The sequence below is a fragment of the Cynara cardunculus genome (genome assembly GCF_001531365.2).
Source record: "Cynara cardunculus var. scolymus isolate 2C chromosome LG 10, CcrdV1, whole genome shotgun sequence".
NCBI lineage: Eukaryota > Viridiplantae > Streptophyta > Magnoliopsida > Asterales > Asteraceae > Cynara > Cynara cardunculus.
The window spans coordinates 19,680,063-19,704,466 of record NC_037537.1 but is presented as its reverse complement, the minus strand read 5'-3'; the positions used below and the strand labels follow the sequence as shown (position 1 = coordinate 19,704,466).

The 24,404-nt window shown below is 36.5% G+C and overlaps 1 protein-coding gene across 1 annotated transcript; it reads left to right on the top strand.

Annotated features, from left to right (window-relative positions):
- The first annotated feature begins 1,594 nt into the window (after positions 1-1,594).
- Positions 1,595-23,051, top strand: LOC112519904 (DNA topoisomerase 3-alpha). Its single transcript, XM_025128219.1, has 24 exons — positions 1,595-1,900; positions 3,298-3,476; positions 3,566-3,638; positions 3,946-4,068; positions 4,168-4,289; positions 4,376-4,448; positions 4,552-4,668; positions 5,754-5,837; positions 7,299-7,478; positions 7,593-7,721; positions 8,505-8,579; positions 15,249-15,338; positions 15,451-15,552; positions 16,615-16,649; positions 17,068-17,197; positions 17,868-17,920; positions 17,993-18,092; positions 18,601-18,639; positions 18,764-18,842; positions 18,989-19,060; positions 19,532-19,615; positions 21,413-21,577; positions 22,657-22,777; positions 22,859-23,051. The coding sequence occupies exons 1-24, from the start codon at positions 1,595-1,597 to the stop codon at positions 23,049-23,051; spliced, it is 2,724 nt and encodes a 907-aa protein (XP_024983987.1).
- The last annotated feature ends 1,353 nt before the right edge of the window (positions 23,052-24,404 follow it).

The following is a 24,404-nucleotide window of genomic DNA, read 5'->3' as shown; positions in this document are numbered from 1 at the left end:
TCTCTGTCACGATTGTTACTTGAGGCCAACCAATATTCGAAAACCCGTTCTCCTTGAATGGTCTAACATATCAAATGGGTCTACATCAACGCCAACTTTTCTATTGGATCATGTTTCATAAATGCAAAAAGAACTATTTTAGTTCGCTTATGCATGCCAATAGTTTCAGTATTCGGTAAGTAAATAATTTTTATGTAAACATTATTTGTTGGATTAGTTGAGAGTGTTAGTATTATATTCTTACAAACCTCTAGCATTTATATTCTTTCTCTAAATGTAAGTTTTTAAGGTATTCCGCATGCACTATACATTAATGACATCAACATTGAATCATGAAGATATGTGATGAAGAAGACTACCCTAAATATTTGATTACGCAAATAGAAGAATAAGACTTAGGGGCCGTTTACTAAACACTTACTTGGTAAATGCTTATCAAATAAATTTCTAGATCGGATAAACATGACAAGGGTCAATAATCTTACCGGGTAAAAGCGATGAGAATGATGAAGAGTCTTACCCGGTAAGTGAATATTATGACTCTTACTCAGGTAAGCGCTTATCCAGTAAATTGTTGCATTCAATACGTTTTGATGTACTAAAATCTTACTTATCAAAATAAATTATAGTGTTGACTCTTATAAGTAAGCACTTATCGGATAAAAATTTGAGTAAACAACCCCTTAAACTCTTTTTGACATCTTTATTTCATATTATCAAACATTTTAACAAAAAAAGTGATCCATGATATCCATCATCTATATGAATTTGCTTATATTTCTCTCACTTAAAGTCTTAAAGGGGTTGACATTTTAATGAGCGAAAAGAGGTTTTTTATGTTTGATTCTATCCTTTTTAGAGTTTATATAAGTATTATATTATAATTTTTTTGATTGAGTTTGCTATTTATATTCTTGATTTTCATTCAAATGGTTTTGATGAGTTAATTCTGAGAAGATGAAAATTCGACAAAAAAATAACTAAAAAACATTAATGATATAATATTTTAAATGTCCTTTATTTAATTAGAGTTAACAAGAATAATGTAATGGTCGTTAGTTGGTGGAACAAATATAAATAGATTTTGCAAACTTGAAAAACAAATATGGAATAAAGGACGTTTGTGAACGAATAAATATATTTATTCATTGCAATTATATTTCTAACAATTTTAACATAATGAATGTAATTTTAGTAATATCATTGTAATATGTCTAAAAAGCATCTATAATGTTAATTTAATTATTATAAATAAATAATGTTTATGAACAACAACGTGACAGCTTAAAAATATCAAATTATACTGAGATTAATATTTGAACAAGTAATAATACATAAAAATACTTAGCTACTCAAGTTGTTTATGGTTCTGAAAAAAAATAAAGGATTACGACATATAATTTTACAAATAATTTTTATAAAATTTTTATCGTTTAGTTCTCAAATAAGTCAAGGTTAGTTCTCCAAAAGAAGTCAACCACAGGCAGCCACGCGTTGGCGGGAAAAGAGTCTCTTTGGGTCTAAAAGACTAAAACCCTCCGAAAGGGTTTGAAAAGGGGTCCGTAAGTGGTCGGATTTCAACTTCCGACGAGAAATGGCGGGAGGCGGGGGCGGAGGGAGAGCAATCAGGGTGCTGAATGTGGCGGAGAAGCCTTCGGTGGCAAAGACGGTATCAGGAATATTGTCGAGAAACCAGGGGTTGAGAATGCGAGAGGGGAGGTCAAGGTACAACAAAGTGTTCGAGTTCAATTACACGATTCAAGGGCAGCCTTGTCAAATGCTGTTCACTTCCGTCACCGGACATCTCATGGAGATAGAATTCGAAGGCCGCTATCGGAAGTGGCACGCTTGCGACCCCGTTGATCTTTTCCAAGCACCTATTCAGAAACATGTCCCCGAGGTTAGCACATGTTGTTATTATGATCATCCTTTTGACACCCTTTTTCTTCCATAACAAGACCTACTTTTTGACCTCGAAAGTTCAAAGGGGTAATTTCTCTTTGCAAGTTAAATGTTTTGTGGATTCTATACTTTTTCCCTGTGTTCTCCAAAAATATGTTTGATAATTAAATACAAAATTGATATTATACCAACCCTTTTAGTAAGCTGTTTGGCAATTACAATGTCTAAGGGGCCGTTTTGGCAGTTGCTGAATGGTTAGGTGCAGTTAAAATTTTCAATATCAGGATGTTAGGGACTGCTTATGAGTTATACATTGTTTTGGGGTTGATTGAGTTATCACTTATCAATAATCTGTTGGAAAGTTTGAAGAAAACTACTACACTAATTTAAATAAACACACCAATAGGAAGTAGGAACCATATCCTAAAGAGTTTGCTTCTATTAGCTAACTTAACTCATATAAGTTTGAAAAATGTGAATACATTTTTAGTAATGCTAAACCTATCATCATGTTAGACGAAAGATCATGTGAGAATAAGACTTAAGGTGAGAAGTGTAAAAAGGGATTTGGACCCTTGATCACTTTTAATCCCAAAACAACCCATATCCCAAAACAACCCATGAATTGCGGTTTAGAAGGGAATTGGTCTAGTGTATCTCATCAGTGTTGATCTAGTGGTTCTCTTCAATTAGGATTGATCCAAGGGTGGAGATCCCTTCTTACCCTACCATAACTTTCATTCTCACCAGAACCCAACCCCATCATGTTAATCATGCTACTTCTTCTGGACATGATTTATGTAATAATCTGTTGATGTAGTGGAAGAGGGAAGCAAATGCTATTGATGAAGAATTGTGTGTTCTACAAGCCCCAAAATGTGAATGAGCTATGTTTGGCTTTGTATGTCAAATGAGTTGCTTTGCAATTATGGATTTGTACAGATTTCAAACGCATGAGGGAAAATGCTAACTACTTTAAAATTTATAACGAACACTACACATTGAATGACATTGGTGTTAAACTTTTGAAAAACGTATCATTTTTGCACAAAGATACTTGGTTTGCCATAAAAAATCACAATGTAGCTCTCAAGCCTCTTATTTTTAAATATGACCTCTAATGAATAAAATCACAGCTTCAATTTAGAATTCAGTTTCCAGCAAACAAAATTTTACCTTCTTTAGTGCGATGTGAAGTTAGGATGTTACTCCTCCAGTCTTACTAGGATTAACTTAAGAGTTCTAACAATGTTGTTGGACCATGTTAGGGGGACCGGTTAATATATCATGCATCTTTTGGGTGATGTTTCTCCTTATTGTTGTTTCCTTTTTTTTATTTCCTTGTTCAGTGTTTATATGTCTCTGAAATCATTTATCTTCTTGCATGTAATAAAGGACAAGTTAGACATCAGAAAGACCTTGGAGGAGGAAGCCAGAAAATGCCAGTGGCTTGTCTTGTGGCTTGATTGTGATCGAGAAGGAGAGAACATTGCATTTGAAGTTGTGGAAGTTTGCTCGAATGTGAATTCTCGTCTCAATATTTGGAGAGCTCGTTTCTCTTCATTAATCGAAAGGTCTGATGCTCACATTTCCATTGCTCACATAGTTTTATTTGTCTCTTTAAGGTCAAATAATTTACAAATCCTAATTTTTGTTGGGCCAGGGAAATCCACCAAGCTGCCCAGCAGCTTGTACGGCCTAATCAATTGTTTTCCGATGCTGTAGATGTTAGACAAGTGAGTACTGCTGAAATATCTGTTTGAATCCATAAATATTCTAATGGGGCTTATTGTTGTTAGTAAAATCTTTTCCACTTGTTACCAATGTGAATATTCTTGTCTCTTACATATGTTGGTACTACACTGTTGGACTTTAAGACACATTACTTTCAGCAAGAATTTGCATCTGTTCATAACAGGTTTTGCATGAAGCCTGCCCATTTAATTGATCTCTGTCTGTCTCTTATCCCTCTTAAAACCTCACTTTCTGCTTCCTGTTCTTGATACTAGTTAGATTATTGGACTAATTTGGAGCCATGTGCAGGAAATAGATCTCCGAATTGGTGCTTCCTTCACGAGGTTTCAGACCATGCTACTGAAAGATGCATTTGTTTTTAATTTTTCTACAGATGGCAGAAACCTTGTTCTAAGCTATGGTCCTTGTCAGGTATAAGGATATTTCATAAAAGAAGTTCATAGAAGCCTGGTGCGCATTTCATTGTTAGGAGCTAAATAGTTATATCTCTGTGATTATCGTTCCTTGCAGTTTCCCACACTGGGATTTGTTGTGGAACGATATTGGGAGATACAAGCACATGAACCTGAAGAATTTTGGAAGATCCAGTGTTCTCACACAACTGATGAAGGCACTGCTACCTTTAATTGGATGTAAACTTTGTACTATCGTCACCTGTTTGTGTTTTCTTTTGAATTTGTTGGTTGGTGATTTAACTCATTTAGTTTCTAAATTGCAGACGTGGGCATCTGTTTGATTACACCTGTGCAGTATTACTTTATGAGATGTGTGTCCAAGAACCTGTTGCGACCGTAAGTGATAAGGCCATCATGCTATCTGAATCTATCTTGAGTTCCTAGGAGCAACCAAAATCAAGTTACAACCAGTTACATCAATAGTTTTATTCATGTTCAGGTGACAAAAGTAAGACAGCAGGAAAGACTGAAATATCCTCCACACCCTTTAAACACTATTGAGCTAGAGAAACGAGCATCACGTTATTTCAGGATGAGTTCCGAACAAACCATGAAGGTTAGTTTCTTTTTTTAGCAAGGCTACTCAATATGTTCAAATATTCCATGAATTTCTTTGAGGAAAAAAAGTTAAATTGTACTTCACCGTTTGTTTTTGTTGAAATAAAGCCTCACGGTCTTGTCAAATTTCTATCAGGATATTCTACTTTTCAAACATTACAAATGCTTTAAAATATTGTGCTTTTTCAGTTTTTCTCTATTGATATTATTCAAGTGCTAAAGTCAAAGGAAAGTTTGAATCTGCAAGTTTTCTGCACGTAACTGTGCTACTGTGGCTTTGTTAAGGAAGATTCATGATTTAGATCTCCAACTATTATTTTTCAAGCTTTACAATTACACCCAGGGTCCCTAGAATCTTATTAACCTTCTGTCTGTCAGCCCATCGGTGCTGTTTCTGTAATGCTTGTTAAAGTTCATGTTTTGAGCCGGTGTCATTTACTTTTGTCATCAAGTCTAGCCGTCACGATATCTAAAGCTTCTTAATGTATTCCAGGTTAATTAATCTGATCAGTTAGCAGTTCTTTCATGCCATTGCTCCGTAATTTATGTTGTAGTACTCCACAGGGTACATTAAAGTCTCTGCTCTTGCATCACCATCTTTAAGGTTTATGGATGATTTATGGACATCTTTTATAGAACTTTTCTAGCCCAAATGACAGGTTGTTCTAAATAGCCACCCAAGTACTCGAAACATATGGTGGGAAGAAAGGGTCATTGTGAAGGACTTGTTTATAGCTCAAAATTTTCCAACACCGAACAGTTTGTAGTGGGTGCCACAACCTCCCCGGCTTTTAACTCTTGATCTCCAAGTCTGATGAAAACTTACGTAATTATTTTCACCATGTCCTGTGAGGTGATTGCTTTTATCCCATTAGCAATGTGCCAAGCCTCAAAGTAGGCCAACGGAAATCTGCAAAATCATGGTAGGAAGTCACTTAATAGCGCCCTCGTAGAAATATTATGGAGATCTCAATTCTTTAACATCATCTTCTAACACAAACACGTGGAAGGTTTTTCTTCTTATTTTTTGTGTGCTCAGTTTTCCATCCATTGCTCAGTTTTGACTGCTAAATTTTTATGTAGATTGCAGAAGACCTTTATCAGTCTGGTTTCATAAGCTATCCACGTACAGAGACTGATTCCTTTTCAGCAAGGACCGACTTGCATGTGGGTACCCTCCTCTTGTATAAAAACCATGCTTCATTCGCTATATTGTTTGTTCTATCAGTCTCATAACTAATCTTTTGGTACCCATTGAACTTAACATTTTCTATTAACTTTTACTTTTACTAATCGCAGTTTTAGTTGTCTAGTATTAAGTGCTCTATATCACTAACAAGATGAATGATAAGAAAGACACATGGCCTTAAAGAACAAATGAGAAAGAAATCAAGAAAAACTAACCGTGTCTTGTTCAGGCTGAGCGAACAAAAAGTAGAGTGAATGGGTGAAAGATGCAAGATTGAGTCATGAAGAATATGCAAGATGGAAGATTCTTATGTAGCTTATAGCATCAGAAACCTTAGAACACTGATATCACTGTCAAGTACATTTTGAGGTGCATGGACATCTATCACTTTGATAGAAATTAGAATAGCCAAAAGAATAATGTTGTCTTGTTTCTTTATTTACTGAGTCATTCATAATTTTTTATTTGATGTCACCAAGTAGGTATCAACTCCAAATATACCCTCTTGTTGGTTCTTACCTTTGGCAAACTTATTATTTCTATAAATATTGAATTGTCATTTTGGTTTTGCTTACAATTATTATCATCACTGTTATTTCTTCTGTTTACCATATTATTCTACTTAATAGAGCGAATGAGCGGTATTTATTTGATATTCTCTTTAAGTTCCTCATATGTTATGCTTGAGCATACTTTCCTAGTTAATTTTGTTTGTAACTACGGATGGTGCTCTTGCTTTGTTTTTTTGTTAATTTTACTATTTCTTTATGTTTTAAAAAGTGGTATCTTATCTTCGTTCTGAAGGTAAAACAGGAATGACTAAAGACTGTATTGCTTCGTTTGTGTTTCTAATTATATTTCTAATACGACTTCTCTCTCATTATTTCAGTTTCGTTGGGTTCAGTAAATTAACCTCTTTTTGTAGTTTGCTTATTAGTATATTGACATGCGCTCCTTCTGTCAGAAGATAAGTATCTTTTGCTCCTTGTTGGATATCCTATAATAAATCTTTCCTTCCAAAACTAGGGAGTGATCAACTTACACCTATTAAGATACCTTTGTTTGTTTTAAAGACCCTACCTTGTAAATATCTCTTGAGGGTGGGATTGGGAATTTGAATGGGTGGTCGATAGACATAAATGGATTGAAGGTTCAAAAGCCTTTTTGTTTGATGATATAGAATGGCGTATTTGTTAGATAAATCCTCGACTTGTTATTTGCTTGGTCAATTTGATTTCTTAATTAGCATGTCAATTTGATTTCTTAATGAGGCCACATATTTTCAGAATGAAGTATATTTGTTTCGTCATTTGCGTAAGGTTGAAATCTTAACTAACTGTTACATGCATGTTCCACCCCTTTAAATGGAAATTACGAACTTTATACTTGTTATTTTGTTACCTTTTTTTGGGTGGTGATTTTGTTTTGGATGGTTTTAGATACTTGTACAAGAGCAACAGGAGCATCCTGTGTGGGGCCCATATGCCCAGCGACTCTTGGATCCTTCTTCAGGACTCTGGAGGAACCCAAGTGGCGGTGGTCATGATGACAAAGCCCATCCTCCCATTCACCCAACAAAGTTTTCGCCTGGACAATCTGGATGGAGTGAGGATCATCGTGTAAGTTTATGGTAGTGGAATACCGGCATTATTTTCCCTATCATTAGATAGTTTGCAATATTTTATTAGAAGTGAACAGTTTACCCATGAGAAATTAACAGAAGTTTGCTACAGAAGTTGTATGAGCTGGTTGTTCGTCATTATTTGGCATGTGTTTCTCAACCGGCTGTTGGAGCTGAAACTACAGTTGAAATTGACATTGCGGGTGAGATGTTTTCAGCATTAGGCAGGACGATAGTTGCTGTGAGTTTCCTCTTTTGCCCTTTGAATTCTATTGTTCAATTTAAAACAACATACACTCATTGCCTACATATTTTGATTTGTTAATTTCTTTGATGAAAAGAAATTATGTCACAACATTACCTGATGAACATATCTTTAATAATAAGAAATTAGGACTTCACAAATAAAGCAACCTGTTTTCAGTGATTTAACAGTTCATATGTCCACAATCAAAACATTATACAAGAAACTGAAACAATTAAAATTAATTCTGCTCTAAAGTAGAGTTCTTCCGTATAACAGCAATCTCTTCAGGTTTGATTTGTTCACCAAATTTCTCAATTCCCAGGTCTGCTGCATCATCTGTGCCTTTAAACATGTATGAATGTTTTCCTAAAAAAGATTACGTAACCAATTTGAATCAGGAAGCTAGGCAAAGAACTTCCTTTTAAGTTGCATTAGTTTTCTTCCTTCCTTTTTTTAGTTTTCTGTACTGCATGGGTTTCGAAATTTATAGAGCGCAAACGAAACTTCAGAGTTATGAAAATAAAGAATCAAACAAGGTCTCACAGGTGGTTTTTGTTTATAGTCTGTACTAATTATCCTCATAAGTGCCATTTTTCTACCCCAATATGTCTTTTAGTATATATGTGTAGTTGATGCTCCCCTGTATCAGTGCCTGGGTTTTGTATCTTTCAGTTACTTAATCTGAGGCTATTGTTTTATGTTCATGTGGAATTTCTCGACGTTTAACTTTTCGTGTAGTAAAATTCTCAACGGTGGGCATGTTGACATATTGTGCAGAGAAATTATTTGGAAGTCTACCGATTCGATTCATGGGGTGGATCACTAATCCCAAACTACACATTTGGGCAGCAGGTTTGTGTTTGACAACATGATACTCTTATTAGCTTAAATTTTCCATCAACAAGTTTATGGCTGTTATAGTTGTATAATTTCTGCTTCACCATTTAGGTTTTCCAATGTTCATGGTTATTATTCATTTGTGTGATTCAATTATTCTTCAATATCGAAACTTTGAAGTACTTTTCAAAATGCTTACTAAAGTATCTATGTTATAAAATGATTGTAAATTGGCATAGGAAAGTGAAGTGTACATCAAAATCATCAACTTTTAGGGAAATTATTTGATATAATTTGTTTTGCATATTTACTTTTATCATTATCCAAGCATTAATTGCTCTAGAAATGAATACTTGCCATTTAGGAATGAGCTTTTCACGTTGGTTGATATTGATACTTGCATCATCTTTAGATGTCATATGTATATAAGACACACTTTAGGCGTTTATGTTTCTGAGTTTTCATGGAAAATGTATTTTCTCTTAGTAACTTTAATGTTGTTTGAATTATGGCCACACAGAAAAGTATGTTTTGTTATTGTATATGCATGCATTGTGATTGTGGCATTGAAAAGTTATATGTGAAGTGGATACTCCATTTTGTACCCGATATACATATAAGATGCTTAAAGGATACAAATATGCATGGCATGCATATGAGATAACCTTGAGAATGTATTCTATATGGAAGAAATGGCCACGATCAGGTGTACCAAGGATGCAACATGTGATGTATTTGACTACAAATAGATGGAACTGCCAAGGTGAGTCCATGAATTTGCTTACTGTGTGAAGAACATAAGAAATATCTGGTCGAGTGATTGTTATATAGATTAGCCCCCTAACCAACTTCTGATATAAAGTAGGATCCTCAAGAAGCTTTCCCTCTTTGACGTAATCATGGTTTTTTTAATCAACAACCGGGAATATGATATATAGTGGAACTATTATCATTTGGTTCGAAATTATAGTCTCTAATTGGTTTTCTTGTTCATCAAGTTACTAGGGTTTTTGTTGTCTAGATAAAGTGATGTTCTTTTAAGGCCATTGGACTTATTTTCTATTCCAAATTTCCTTTTTTCCACTATACTGCCTGTATATTCACAACTTTTTTGTAAATAGAGATAGTGGAAGAGGACATGGATGATGGGGAGTGTATATCATATGGACCCTTCGCATACATTCACAAATAGCTCAACTGTTTTGACCAAGCCCTTGCACTTTCAACCCAATTTAGTTTGCTTATGCCTTGACTCAAAAGTCAAAACATACCACAAAGCTTGACCTTATTGCCTATCTGGATGCTTGATGATCTTTACAACTTGAATAACAGCAAATCTGAAATTTGAAGCTTTGATATGTATACATTTGACCATGCAAATTTCAATACTGATTCTTGACAACAAAAGCGTGCTCAAGTCACTTCTGAAATAATAAACTCAGAAGTGGCGCTAGGCCTTTAAGAAGCTGTTAGACTAAGTTAAATAACCTTATTGTTGAGGGTATTAAAGTGTAACTGCTTAGGGTATTAAAGTGTAATTATCTGTCCTATATAGGACACGTATTCTGTCTTTTAAATATACAATAAAATCAATAAATTCAAGGTTTGATTTGGTATCAGAGCCAATCAAATCCCTTCTTTTTCTGGCTTCAATTCAGCCGACAAAACCTCCAGCCTGACCGACGTAACTTCCGGCGGCACCATTCCCAACCTCCGACGACCTTCAGACAGCCGACGCAACCCCCGGCAACTCCTCCAACTGTCACAAACCTCCAGCAGCATTCTTCCAGCCGTCACCTCTTTCAAGCTACTATGGCCGCAATCATAACTCTCACCAATCAAGAGAAAACAACCCATAATTCTCACAAGTTTGCCTTCACCCTAAAACCCACGAACTATGGCTATTGGCGATCAATGGTCGCATCTTTTCTTACCTCTCACAATCTTTTTGGCTACATTGATGGCACTATTCCCTGTCCAGAATCGAAGGTTACAAACGGATCTGCTACAACTGACAATCCAAGCTACCAACCATGGGTCTCCAACGACGCTCACATCCGTATGCTCATCATCTCTACTGTGTCAGAAGAGTCCTTTCAACATATTCAGAGCAAAACATCTCGAGAGATATGGCTGTCTTTAGAATGAGCGTATGCTCCGGTTACTTCATCCCATGAATTTACTCTTAAAAATCAATTACTTCGAATCACCATGAAGGGTGATGAAAAACCTGCCGAATACCTCAGTAGAGCACAAGAATATGCAACTGCTCTAGCCAATATAGTCGAACCAATGAAAGACAAAGATCTGGTTATGCTAACCCTAGCAGGGCTTCGTGAAGAATACAATGGTCTCAAAGCAAACCTCTTGGCTCGCTCCCCTCCTGTCAACTTCAATGAATTGCATGGTTTATTAAGTGACCATGATTATATGATTACAAGGATCTTGGCAACAAATCCGCAAGTTCCCCAGGCTCTCTTTGCGATTGCCTCTTCTGCTCAGCAGCCTCTTACGGCTGCCTCTACACCACTACAGCAGCCCAATTTCGACTCCGTTCAACAACAACTTCATAATCTTCAACTCATGGCTTCCCAATTGGGATATCAACTGAACCCTRCAACTTCATCACGACCACARGCTTATTTTGGATCCCGGTCTTTCAATAACAACCGTGGTGGTCGCGKTTCTCGTGGATCTYCACGTGGTAACTCACGACYTGCTTTCAACTCTCGTAATCGTGATARTAATGGCACACGTCAATTCTCTTGGGCTTCTACTCAAAACATGGTGTATGGTCATTGTAATCGYTGTGGAATTGGTCACCTACCCTCTCRGTGTCCTAACCAGCCTAACCAATCCCGTRCAGCGCCACAGGCCAACTATGCTACTTACTCCGATGCTGGTTCGCAATCAGGATCTACTTGGAAGCCCGACACTGGCGCAAATCACCATGCCACTCCAGATCTATCTAGCCTTGACAACTCCGAGGCCTACTTTGGTAACGATTCTTTACATGTTGGTAACGGTAACTCTACACCCATCTTTCACATTGGCTCCTCAAAACTTTACTCCCCTAACAAAACCTTTAAATTATGCAATATACTTCATGTCCCTGAACTAAAACAAAACCTTTTATCCGTTCAAAAATTTTGTGTCGATAATCATGTTTTCTTTGAATTTCACTCATCTTATTTTGTTGTGAAGGACGAGTCTACACGCACTATCCTCCTAACGGGCCCCAGTGAACAAGGACTGTACTCCATCCGTCTTCCTACACTCAAGTCTTTACCTAAAGTTGCATTTACTGCTGTCAAAGCCTCCTCGAACATTTGGCATCAACGCTTGGGTTATCCTCATGCTCAAGTTTTTCGTTCAATTATTTCTCATTGTTCTTTACCTGTTTTGGACAAATTATCAAATAACTTGTGTTCTGCTTGTCAACTAGGAAAATCCTCAAAACTATCTTTATCCGATTCAAATTTTCATAGCAATAATTTTTTGGATCTTGTTTATTGTGATGTTTGGGGCCATTCACATACACCATCCTTCGATGGTCATCGTTTCTTTTTGTTATGTGTTGATCATCACTCTAGATATATGTGGTTTTACYCTTTAATTCAGAAATCTGATGTTTATACAGTCTTAACAAACTTTATTAAAATGGYTGAAYGCCAATTTAACACCAAGTTAAAGTGTATTCAGTCCGATTGGGGGGGAGAGTTTCGACCTCTAACTACCTTCTGCCACAACCTTGGCATAATTCATCGCCGTTCTTGTCCCCATACAAGCGAACAAAATGGCATTGTAGAACGTCGTCATCGTCATGTTGTCGAAACTGGACTCACACTCCTAGTCCAATCCAGTCTTCCTCAACGCTTCTGGCATTTTGCTTTTCAAACCGCCGTATACTTAATAAATCGACTCCCCTCTCGTGTCTCCTCCAACAAATCTCCCTATGAACACGTTTTCAAACGCAAACCTGATTACCCCTTTCTTCGAGTCTTTGGATGTCAATGTTTTCCCTATCTTCGTCCGTATAACCATCACAAGATTGATTTTCGCTCCACTCCGTGTGTCTTCCTTGGCTACAGTCCTGTTCACCATGGTTACCGGTGCCTTGATCCTTCCACTGAACGGATATACATAGCCAGACATGCTCGTTTCAATGAGCATGTTTTTCCCTATCAACCACCTACTTCTACTCGCTCTCCATCCCAACCCGACTCTCCATACATATCTATTTTTCCTACCCCACCACCCGGTTTTCCAACCGAACCCAACTCACCACCACCACCACCACCTTCCATACCACCTCCACAACCCGAAACAACCCCACCACCACCTTCCGTACCATCTCCACAACTCGATACAACCCCACCAACCTCACCCTCCCAAACCCCTAACCTCGGGTCCTCACCAGACCTGAATCCCGCCCCCACCCACTCACCTCCAGCCCCTCGGCCTCGGCCTCCTAACTTTCGTCCCAACCCTAAACCCACCACCCGATACGCTGCCTACACTGCCACCACTACCCCTACCTTACCTATTGAACCTACCTCCTTTACCGTTGCCAACAAGTCCCTAGAATGGCGCCAAACAATGGCTGAAGAGTTGACTGCGCTTCATCAAAATGGCACGTGGACATTAGTTCCCCCTGTTCCTAATACTAACGTGGTTGATTGTAAATGGGTTTACAGGTTGAAAACAGATGCGAATGGAAAGATTAGCAGGTACAAGGCCCGGCTTGTTGCCAAGGGCTTCCATCAACAACATGGAATTGACTATCACGAGACTTTCAGCCCAGTAATCAAACCTGCTACTATCAGAACCGTGTTATCACTGGCCGTCACAAATAAAAGGTCTCTACGTCAGTTAGATATCCAGACTGCATTTTTACATGGTGATCTTCAAGAGACTGTTTACATGCTCCAACCTCCTGGTTTTGTTGATCCTAACAGGCCAGATCATGTGTGCTTACTGAACAAGTCGTTATATGGCTCAAACAAGCTCCTAGTGCCTGGTTCACAAAATTGTGTACTGCTCTTCAACATCTGGGGTTTTGTGGGTCTAAAACTGACCCTTCTCTCTTCATTCTCAACTCTGATGACACGCTCATTTATCTTCTTGTATATGTCGATGACATTATCATCACCGGTAACAACCTAGCTGCCGTAACTACCATCATTGATCGTCTCAACTCTCTATTTGCTCTTAAAGATCTGGGCCAACTGCTTTATTTCTTGGGCATTGAAGTGGTACACCATGGTTCTGATTTCCTTTTGTCTCAACGAAAATATATTCTTGATATTCTTCACCGAGCTGGTCTTGCGGRTTGCAAACCTATTTCATCTCCTATGAGTACCTCTCAAGTACTCTTACTCGATGACAGTCCCTTACTTGATGATCCCTCTCGGTTTCGGCAGACAGTCGGGGCCCTCCAGTATGTCACTTTATCTCGTCCAGATATTGCCTTCGCAGTTAACAAGGTGTATCCGTTCATGCATGCTCCGACTGAAAATCATTGGGCTGGTGTCAAACGAATCCTGCGGTATCTAAAGGGCACGATCAACCTCGGTCTATTGTTTCGTTACAACACGGGGTCTCGACTTCAAGCCTTTTCAGACTCTCACTTGGACACTAATCTTAGAGCCTTCTCAGACTCCGACTGGGTAGGCTGCCCTATTGATCGTCGATCCACGGGGGGATATGCTATCTATTTGGGTTCAAACCTTATTTCATGGTCTGCTCGCAAACAACGAACTGTCTCTCTATCTTCAACCGAGTCTGAATACAAGGCTATTGCTGACACTGTAGCAGAACTGATTTGGTTAAAGTCCATTCTTCATGAACTCGGTTTGATTTGCAAGGCACCCACACTTTGGTGTGATAATCTTGGCACAACTTATCTTTCTGCAAATCCAGTCTTTCATGCCCGCACAAAGCACGTTGAAGTCGATTATCACTTTGTTCGTGAACAAGTTGCTCAAGGAAAATTGAATGTCAAGTTTATCTCCACTAATGACCAGATTGCTGATGTTTTTACAAAGCCCTTGTCTTCACAAAGATTTGAGTTTCTACGGTCCAAGTTGCAGGTCGTTCCCCGCCCTCAACTTGCGGGGGAATGTTAGACTAAGTTAAATAACCTTATTGTTGAGGGTATTAAAGTGTAACTGCTTAGGGTATTAAAGTGTAATTATCTGTCCTATATATAGGGCACGTATTATGTCTTTTAAATATACAATAAAATCAATAAATTCAAGGTTTGATTGAAGCATATTGCTAAAAGCATATAGAATGAGCTGACCCCATTTTGGAGCTCCTCATCTCCCAACAATGTACTTGGTGATGAGAGAGAGAGTTGGAGTAGGAATAAAAGAGGAGTTTTGAAATATCATTAGTAAGTTTTAATATTGTAGTTGCATTTTTATTTCTTTTCTTATTGTTGATTTATGAAAGATGGTTCACTATAATTATGTAAGTCTAGGGTATCATTTTGAGTTCTTTTTTTCACTGAGTAAAAGAAATAGGCTCCCACATATGGAGGATGCTGATCATTCCCTACATTGTGCCAAAATATAGTGAATAATTTGAAATTTCATATGGTTAACCATCTTTTTGGGTCTTAAGTAACTTCATTAATATGGATGGAAGACAGATATCTCAATGTGCTTGAAAATATTGCAGTTCACTCCAACATCATTGACTCTTGACTCAGGGACTACTAGACCACCACCCCTCTTAAGTGAAGCTGATCTTTTAGATTGTATGGACAAGGTAAGGAACATCAACACTTGGCTTTGCCTCTCCCTTTAGCATCAAATAATACATATTATTGTCACAGAAACTCTATTTATTTTTCAACCTCCTTTTCTTTTGTCATTTTTAGGCAGGCATTGGCACAGATGCTACAATGCACGATCACATCAAAAAGCTAACCGATCGGTTTTATGCTACTAAAGAGTCGTCACATTTCAGGCCAACTAATCTTGTATATCTTCTCTCTGATGTTAGAAATGATATACTCCCTTTGTCCCAAAATAAATTTCTATAATAAAAAAGGTATAAAGTTTTAGAAATATGTAGTTATTACACTTCATCATCAACTAAATGGCAATTTTACCCTTAATAATATAGGGAGTAATAATTTCTCCATCTCATAATTAAAGGTAGAATTGGAAAGTAGACACTTTGAAAGTGAACACTTGTTCTTGGACAAACTAAAATAGAAATGCAGACACTTATTTTGGGATGGAGGATGTAAATCTTATGTGCTTTAATTTCGTTTTTCACCCTCTAGAATCTTTTTGTTCCTATATGTTCCTGTTAGTAGTTCTCTAAATACTGGGGGTACTTTGAACCATTGTCACCTAATGTAGAAGGTTATCCTCCTCAAGATGTTGCATCATGGTCCTAGGTAACCTTTTTGATGTAGTAAGAAACAATCTTTTTATCTCTAGTTCACACATCCTTGCAGATATGCATGCTTATGTGGCTATAGACCAATCAATCAAATATTGATTAATACCTAATCGATCTGAAATTAAGTGAATTAGATCTAACGGAGCCTGTTCTCGCTAATGGTAAAAAAAAGGGGTTTAGTTTATAATGCTACAGCATCAGGTATAGTAAGCAAAATCAAAGTGGATGTTCTTGCGCGAATCTCAGTAATCACTTGTTTTGATTCTAGTTTTCCATCACTTTGGCATGTATAAAAAAATATAAGAACCTTCCCTTGGGAGGGATAAAACAGCTGGAAACGGCTGCTAATACCCTGTAGGCTGAGGAGCGCAAGGAGGGGGATGCCGAAGGCAGGGCTGGCAAGTCTTTGTAAAATAACTCCGATGAGAAATAAAGATCTAACTCAAGCAGGTTTTACATGAAGATTTGTGAAAGTAGGATACAAATTCGGGAGTCAAAAAGTTTTATCTTGTTAGACGGTTCAGTCTAGCAATAAGCATTTGTCAATATACTCTGTTACGAATGCATCATTTTACCTGCTTTCTACTAGTTTTTTTTTAAATTTTAATTATGAATTTGGATGTGATTACAGGGCGAGGCATTAGTTATGGGATATGATGATATGGGGTAAGACATAATTTCTTGTGTGTAATCTTATGTCAGCACTGGAACATTTTTCTTTTTACAACTAAGTTTTCTTTAATCATTCTTTGGATTGATGTTGGTGATTTGTATCCTTCTAAAACATTAGATCATGCTACCCAAAAATAAATGCTTAGATGGACTGTAGCTGTTCCTGGACAAATCTGTAAACTCATTTTTATGTTAGCCAGTGTATAAAGTGTAAATCGGCATAGCATTAAATTCGTAAGATTTTATTTCTAGCTTTTAGCTTTCTATAAAGCTAAACTTTGATCATAGTCTTAACGAGGGTGAGGAGTCGAAACCTGTAATCTCTTAATTAAATTTGTAAATTGCTTAGAGAATCACATATCTTGACATCCTTATGAGGAATGATCACCTATACGGTTATACTCCCTTTCAGGTATGAACTTTGGAAACCATATCTCCGCAGTATGATGGAGGAGGACATGAAAGCAGTTAGTGTAGGCAACAAGAGAAAAGCTGAAGTTTTGGCAACTTGCTTACAACAGATGAAGGCTTGTTTCTTGGATGTATGTTGATACCCTGAATTTTTCACCAATATGTCCATGCACGTATTGTTCAAGGAACACTCTTTCAACAAAATTTTTAGTTGAAAGCATCTTTTGTTCGTTAGAGAAATCAAATTTGCATTTTTATGCTTTTAGCTCCATATTTTATACTAAATTGCTTGGATTGACTTGATTTAGGATCCTCTTTATCACTTATCATCCTGCAAAGATAATTAGATAAATCTCAACATATTCTTTAACATGAGGAAGTTCTATTTAAATTGTCCTATACATTGAAGATGCATCTAATTGTAAAAAAAATTGTTGATCACTGATGATTCTGTTAGCGAAAAGGCAAGTGATGGTACTCTTTTTCAAATACAAATTTTTATTTCTGAAAGGAACAGAAGATGTATTTATATTAAAAATAATAATAGAATGCTTGAGTTTTTTTTTAATGTAGTTGTAAAATTGTCAAGTCATACCAAAATCAATCAAAATTGTAGTCTACAACAGTATGTAGCTGCTGCATAATTATGGTGTCCATGCTAAACTAAAACAACCAAATAGGCTTTTTGCTATTGCATTTGTATCTTCCCTGAGTTTATACCTCATCAAATTCTGGCACATGTGTGTACCCTTATGCATTTCTATATGTTAATTCGTTGACTTGAACTGGAATACTTTGCAGGCCAGGTTAAATAAAGTGAAACTTTTCCAAGCCTTGGAAATTTTCTTTGACAGGTTGGTTCATATAAGTTCTCATGCAAATGAAGTAGATAAAACTGGTACTTATGGTTTCTGCTATCTATACAGAACAAATAGAACTGGTGGAGATGAGCAACATAATATTGGAGAGCTTGTGCGGCGATGTGATGTTTGCGAGGACTCAGATTTGGTTCTTAGGAAGAAACCGGTATTGTTTTCAAAATGAGTCTCTTATGGTCCATGAAAGTCACTTCTTTTTCATATACAATTCATTTTCCACATGTACATTGTGTGGTGAGGTTGATCTTTGCCACTTCTCTTTTTTGTTTCTCCTTTCTTCTCCATCTCTCCCCCCCCCCCAACTCCATGCCTGTTTTCCTCCTTTTGTTTATTATATTCGAGTGTTACGAAAGATAATAACTCATTGTATGCAGTCAACTGTGTCCCTACCCGCTATACAACAAAAATACATTTATAAGGTGTCATTTTTCCCATTCGTACGGTACTTGTTCTTTTCAGGTTGTTAAAAGAGGTATTTCTCCAATATATCGTATTTAGTCCTAAGCATTTATCTTCTTGTTAGATGGATTTGATTTTCACTCACCTTTTTTGTTGAACGATTAAGTGATTGGAACTTCTTTTAGATTTGTGTAGTCATGGTGTAAACTAAAATCTAGTTGTCATCATTCTATAATATGATTTTCACTCTCTTACAGGATGGGAAGTTCATGATTGGCTGCATGGCTTTTCCACAGGCAAGTTTTTGGTTGTTATTTGATGTTTTGAGGCATTAAGAAAACGTTTCATTCTTTTTTGCAGCTTAACTTTCTGGCTCTACGCCTCTTATCTTTTATGTGGTGTATATTAATTTAACTGCAGTGTAGAAATGCCATCTGGCTTCCTGGATCCATATCAGAAGCGGCTGTTACCACAACTGTTTGCAATGTGTGCACTCCAGGTTATTGTATTTTGCCTTGATCATGCATGTTGTTTAGTTAGAATAATCTTTTCCCTGTCTCTCTCGTTTTTATTCTTTATTCTTTTTGGATTAATCTATGTGTAAATATGTCAACTACATGCTGATAATGGAGAATTGTGTTACAGGACCCATTTTCAAGATTCAGTTTACATTTCGCCGGCTGGAAATACCACCAGACTTCAGTGTCCATCATTTAGGTGATCTATATTTGTATTTAATTCTTTTTACAAGTTACTTCTTTAGCTTGGTGATGATTTAATTCATTGCTAAATGCTGACTGATTAATCGTTTCACAAGATTTCATGATTGAAAGACAAGTCTCCATCTGGTTTTATTTTATCTACATTTGGAATCCACTCATAGTAAGTGATCCTCTAAGAAGTTGAAAGTTTCTTTAGCATAAGGGGATATATCCCAGACCAACCAATTACAACTTTGGAATATAGTCCTTCTATTTGCTTAACAGTTAACATTGCATCCCGATCCCCTAAGAATTTGTCATGAATTTTACAGCTTTGGTTCTTACGGAGCGTCACTTTGTGGTTGAGTCGTGAGTGGTGTTTTTGGCATACTCGTCGTTTTAATTTATTTGTTCTAATATGGTGCATTTTACTAGTTCTGTAGAATTTTCTTATGAGTAGCATTGAACTATTGTGCACCGAATCTAGGTTGTGTTGGTGGCTGTGATGATATTATGAGAGAGCTTATGGAAATATCTGCTTCTGCACATCGCAATTTTTCAAGCGTACCAGGTATGTAGTCTATTCTACTAGAGTCATAGTTGTCTAATAACGTAGACACATTCAGATGGTATTTTAAATTTTTAATAATATCTTTCTTTGGGCACACATTCAGGATTGCTTATACATAACTAATTACTTATAATCTCCTATAATCAACATTAATTGTAGTTTTATGAATCTTGCCTCCTATTGTAACTAGTTGCATTACACAAGCATGATAATGTAATTAAGTCACTTTGAAAGAGCTGTAGTCGACCAAATTATGCAGTGTAATATGTTTATGGTGTTCTGCATATCTTACCTTGCACTCCCTCCATCCCAAAATAATTGTCCACATTTCTATTTAAGTTTGTCACAAGTAAGTGTCCACTTTCAAAAATAGATAGTTATAGTTTATTGAATTTTTAATTCTACCCTTGATTATAATGCGCAAATATTTAAGAGTTGATGAGATGGAGTGAGAAAGAGAGAATGCTTGCCTCTATCATTAAGGGTAAAATTGCCATTTAGTTAATTACACATTTCTTAAACTATGTGCTTTTTTATTAGGGACACTTATTTTAGGACAGAGGGGGTATATCTCTTTTTGGACCATGGACTCATTTACTCTGTTCTTATATGTTATAGAGTTATGTTGTTTTCACTCTAATTCTCTATACAGTGTGAGAACCTTCCTACGCTTTTATTGTATAAATTCTAACCTTAAAACTTTCACTGCCAACAGCCACCATCAAAACCATCAAGTCACTACTTAAGTGCAGTGTTTTAAAAAGCGCTAATCAGAGCTAGGTGATCGACCAAATGCCTACCATCTAGATGGTTATGCTGCGATTAAGTAGACACATTAAGTGTCTAGTTCTTATTTATAAAATATAATTAGTCCAAAATAGCCTTTAATGTTAAATATATACCTATTCTAATTTATGGATTACACAACCTCTGATAGAATTATTATACACGAACCTTCTTCTGCAATCTTACTGTCTTGATTCATGATTATGTCCCTTGTGATTTCTGGTTGACTGGAGTTCTGATTGCAGATCTTTCAATTGGTTGAATGGTGTTCTATGAGTTCCTTGGTGTGATACCATGTACCATCTTGTATCTACTAATATATTGTTTCCTATAACACTCAATATCTCTAGTTTCCTTGTTTTGTTCATGACAGTAGTCTAGAACATGCCAAACTAGATCTAAAAGTCAGGTTATTTTGTTAAATAACCTTCTACAGAAGCCATTTTTACAAACTAGCCTTCTAGTGTTCTTTAAGATTTGATGGGGCAGACTTGTTAACACCTGAAGCAGGTTTTGTATTTTGAGTTTTTATTTTGTTTTAAAGGGTCATGCTTCTAGTTCTAATTGAAAACTCTATTAAGGTCAATCAATGAAAGAACGCAAGTCCTTCAAATACATGATTGATCGGTATTCATGTGTCCCGAAAAGATCATTGTCACAATCCCATTCTCAGGAGATACTCCACTTCTGATGCGAGTTCAGTCACTGAGTCCAACTTTTCTTGCATTTCTTTATTTGTCTGTTTTGGAATGTGCTAAAATTTCTCTCTATTTTTATAAACTCAGGGTTTCCTCATAATAGAATCATGTTGTTTCGCCTTAATTATGCATTTTATTAAACCGTTTTGACTTATTCAGCAAGGGGACGAGGAACCACTACATCTTCCAGGAACAATCCTCAAAATAACCACCAGCAGGGTACTTGCAGTTTCTGTCACCAGATTGGACATTCTTCAAGTGTCGTTTCATCTTGATTGTGCACATTATTAAACTGTTTGACACATTCTTTCAGCAAGAGGACGAGGAACCACTGCATCTTCCAGGAATAATTCTCCAAATAATCAACCGCAGAGTACTTGCAGTTTCTGCCACCAGACTGGACATTCTTCAAGTGATTGTTACTCACTGACTTCTCAATCCCGTAGTGCTCAATCTCAGGGAGGGAACTCTCATAATGGTATTGATAGCTTACATCCATTTTTATATTTTCTTTTTGCTGTAAATGTTGGAACAAATAGCCCAAGAGCCATCCCTGTCTCATTTGGTTGTCTCATAACCAATGTTCTGAATTTCAAAATATATAGACGGTTAGCCTCATTTTGGCAAAAGCCAGGGGTCTCCAAACCATTCTAATCTTTGGGTTAGAAGATAGGTCTGCGTGCATCCTACCCCCCTAAACCCTACTTGCAAGTGGAGTTACTGGGTTCGTTTTGTTTGGTTTATATAGATGATTAACCTACATGTCTAATAGTATATAACTATACATTTAAAAATCCATGGACATTCAACCTTATGCCACTATTTTAAAACAAGTTGGGGGATAGCTCAGTCAAAATGGCCAGTTGTGAAAGGCGGCCACTTGTGAATCCAGTCAAAATGCCACTATTTGGATGATGGGTAACATCTCGTTACACAGGAAAATTGCTGATTTTGGCTCATGAGTTATAATTCCTAAGCAAACTAACCCATAGACCCCAACTCCGTGTGAAATAGATTGAGTTAGAGTCTGTTTATTAGCATCTTAATGAGACTCGCAACTTATTTGGTCAGCTACACACATTGTTTGGTAGTGGCTTAATGATATAGAAGGTGACGCCGTGACGTATCTAGTAAGCTTCTATGGGGAGCTTTATGCAGAAATCAAGTTTTTTTCAAACCTGTCCCTCCCAACTAAAAACACGTTTTTCTGATCTATGAAAAAACTCTCCCAAACAAAAACCTTCTCAACCTATACAGATAGATTAATCCACACACTGACACACACAGCTTTATCCATACAGGACTTAATGGAAAACAAACCAAACATCCCCTTAGTTTGGTTTGGTTAGGTTAATTTCTGGTGTTGCAAAACCCCAAAGGTTTTCATCTCTTCATGTTGGCTTTTGGTTTTCTTTTTTTGTAATTTCTTTTGGTTAGTTTTAGTCTATCTCCCTTTTGGGATAGGAAAAAATAGGGGCACAAGCCTTTGGTTGGTACATGATGTATAACCTTTGACAAATTAGAATCGGGTATTCAATCAGTTTTCTGGTAATGCAGGCGATTCATTAATTCCTTGCAGTACGTGTGGTTCACCCTGTCTTTTGAAAACTGCCAACACAGAAAATAACAGGGGTCGGAAGTTCTACTCTTGTCAGACACAGGGCTGCAAATTCTTTGTGTAAGTATTCTACATTCGTTGTTTAAAAGGCCGTTCTTGAAAAATGTAACCAAAGAGATCTGTGTTTTGCAACTCATGTAGATGTTGGGAGGATAGCGTCCCCACTACAACCACCAGCAGGAGGGGTGATCGTGGCCGAGGGGGTGGAGCAAATGGCAGTGATGTGAGATTTGTATCGGCCACAGGTGACCCTGTTTCTGGCAGAAGCTGCTTTATTTGCGGCGATCCATCACATTTTGCAAATGTCTGCCCAAATCGTGGCATACGAAACTGATATTGCTCTGATTCTTGTCCAAGATTTGGTAATTAGATACATGAAATCAAACCAAAAGGTGTCTCTGCAAGAAGCCAGAAATTGGAAACAGAATAATGTTATATGGGGTGCTTTTGATTCTGATCATCTTAAATGGGTAGTTTATGTTGTAAATAGAATCATGTCGGTTATTCTGCTTTTTTTTTTAAAGATTGTTCGTTACGTCAAAAGTGCAAGACATTGAAAATTAAGGAGTCGATGTATCCCTATAATATCACCGTTAAGAATACAATATTACATTTTTAATGTATGATTTGACTCGATTTTGATCTATATAAAGATACAAATAGCAACCATCAAAATTAATTCAATTTTATTGATGTCTAATAAAATTGTTACATCATTTTGTTTTCATTTTGAAGTTAAGTATTTGTCACAAGATAATTTGGTTGTTGCTTTTTTTTTCTCACTATTTTTTGTTTTTGTTTTTAATTGATATGATGTCGATTGAAATAACAAAAACCCTACATTTTATTTTTGTTTTTAATTGATATGATGTCGGTCGAAATAACAAAAATAAATGAAGACAAGGACCAAGAGATCATGAGAAATGAGTGATGAGAATTGCCCTAGACATGGCCAAAACATGTCCATAGTCCATGACTTTATGGTTGTATGGTAGTTTTGGAATCATTTGGTGTATGTAGAATGATCAAGATTAATGTTTTTAAAAGATAAAATGGGTCAAATTTTTCGTAACATATATTATTATTTTTTCCTCTTTCGATTTAAGAAAATACGAAAAGTTTCAAGATCATATATGGTAGGAAACACGTAATCACATGTGATATAAATATGTTGTATTGACTGGCTATAGAGTGGGTGACCTTTCTCCTGACTAAGTCGTTCGTGTTCTTTGTAATCACATGTGATTTTACTCTATAATCACATGTGATTTTACTCTATAATCATATGTGATCTTAATTTTTTTTTTAATATTCCAAGTAAATGTTCCGATAAAAACAAAGGGAACAAGGGACCCCTTCTATGATCTTAAATGGTTGATAGTTGCATTTTTTTCCCTTTCATATTTGGAAAACTCCTTCATTTTGTACGTAGGATGTTGACATGAATTATTTTTAGTATATGATTAATAAAATAATAAATATATATAATTAAAATATTTGTTTTGTTTTGATTTTTGTGGGAGGGACTGCGATAATTCAACTTATGAAGTTGAATGATTAATTGAAAATCAGTTAATTTATGGTAATGTTGTATGCATTTCTTTAATGTCAGAATCGTGATAATGTAAAAAGTAAGTTTTGATGTTGATATGTAATAATTTAATAGGGAAGGAAAGTAAGTCAAAAT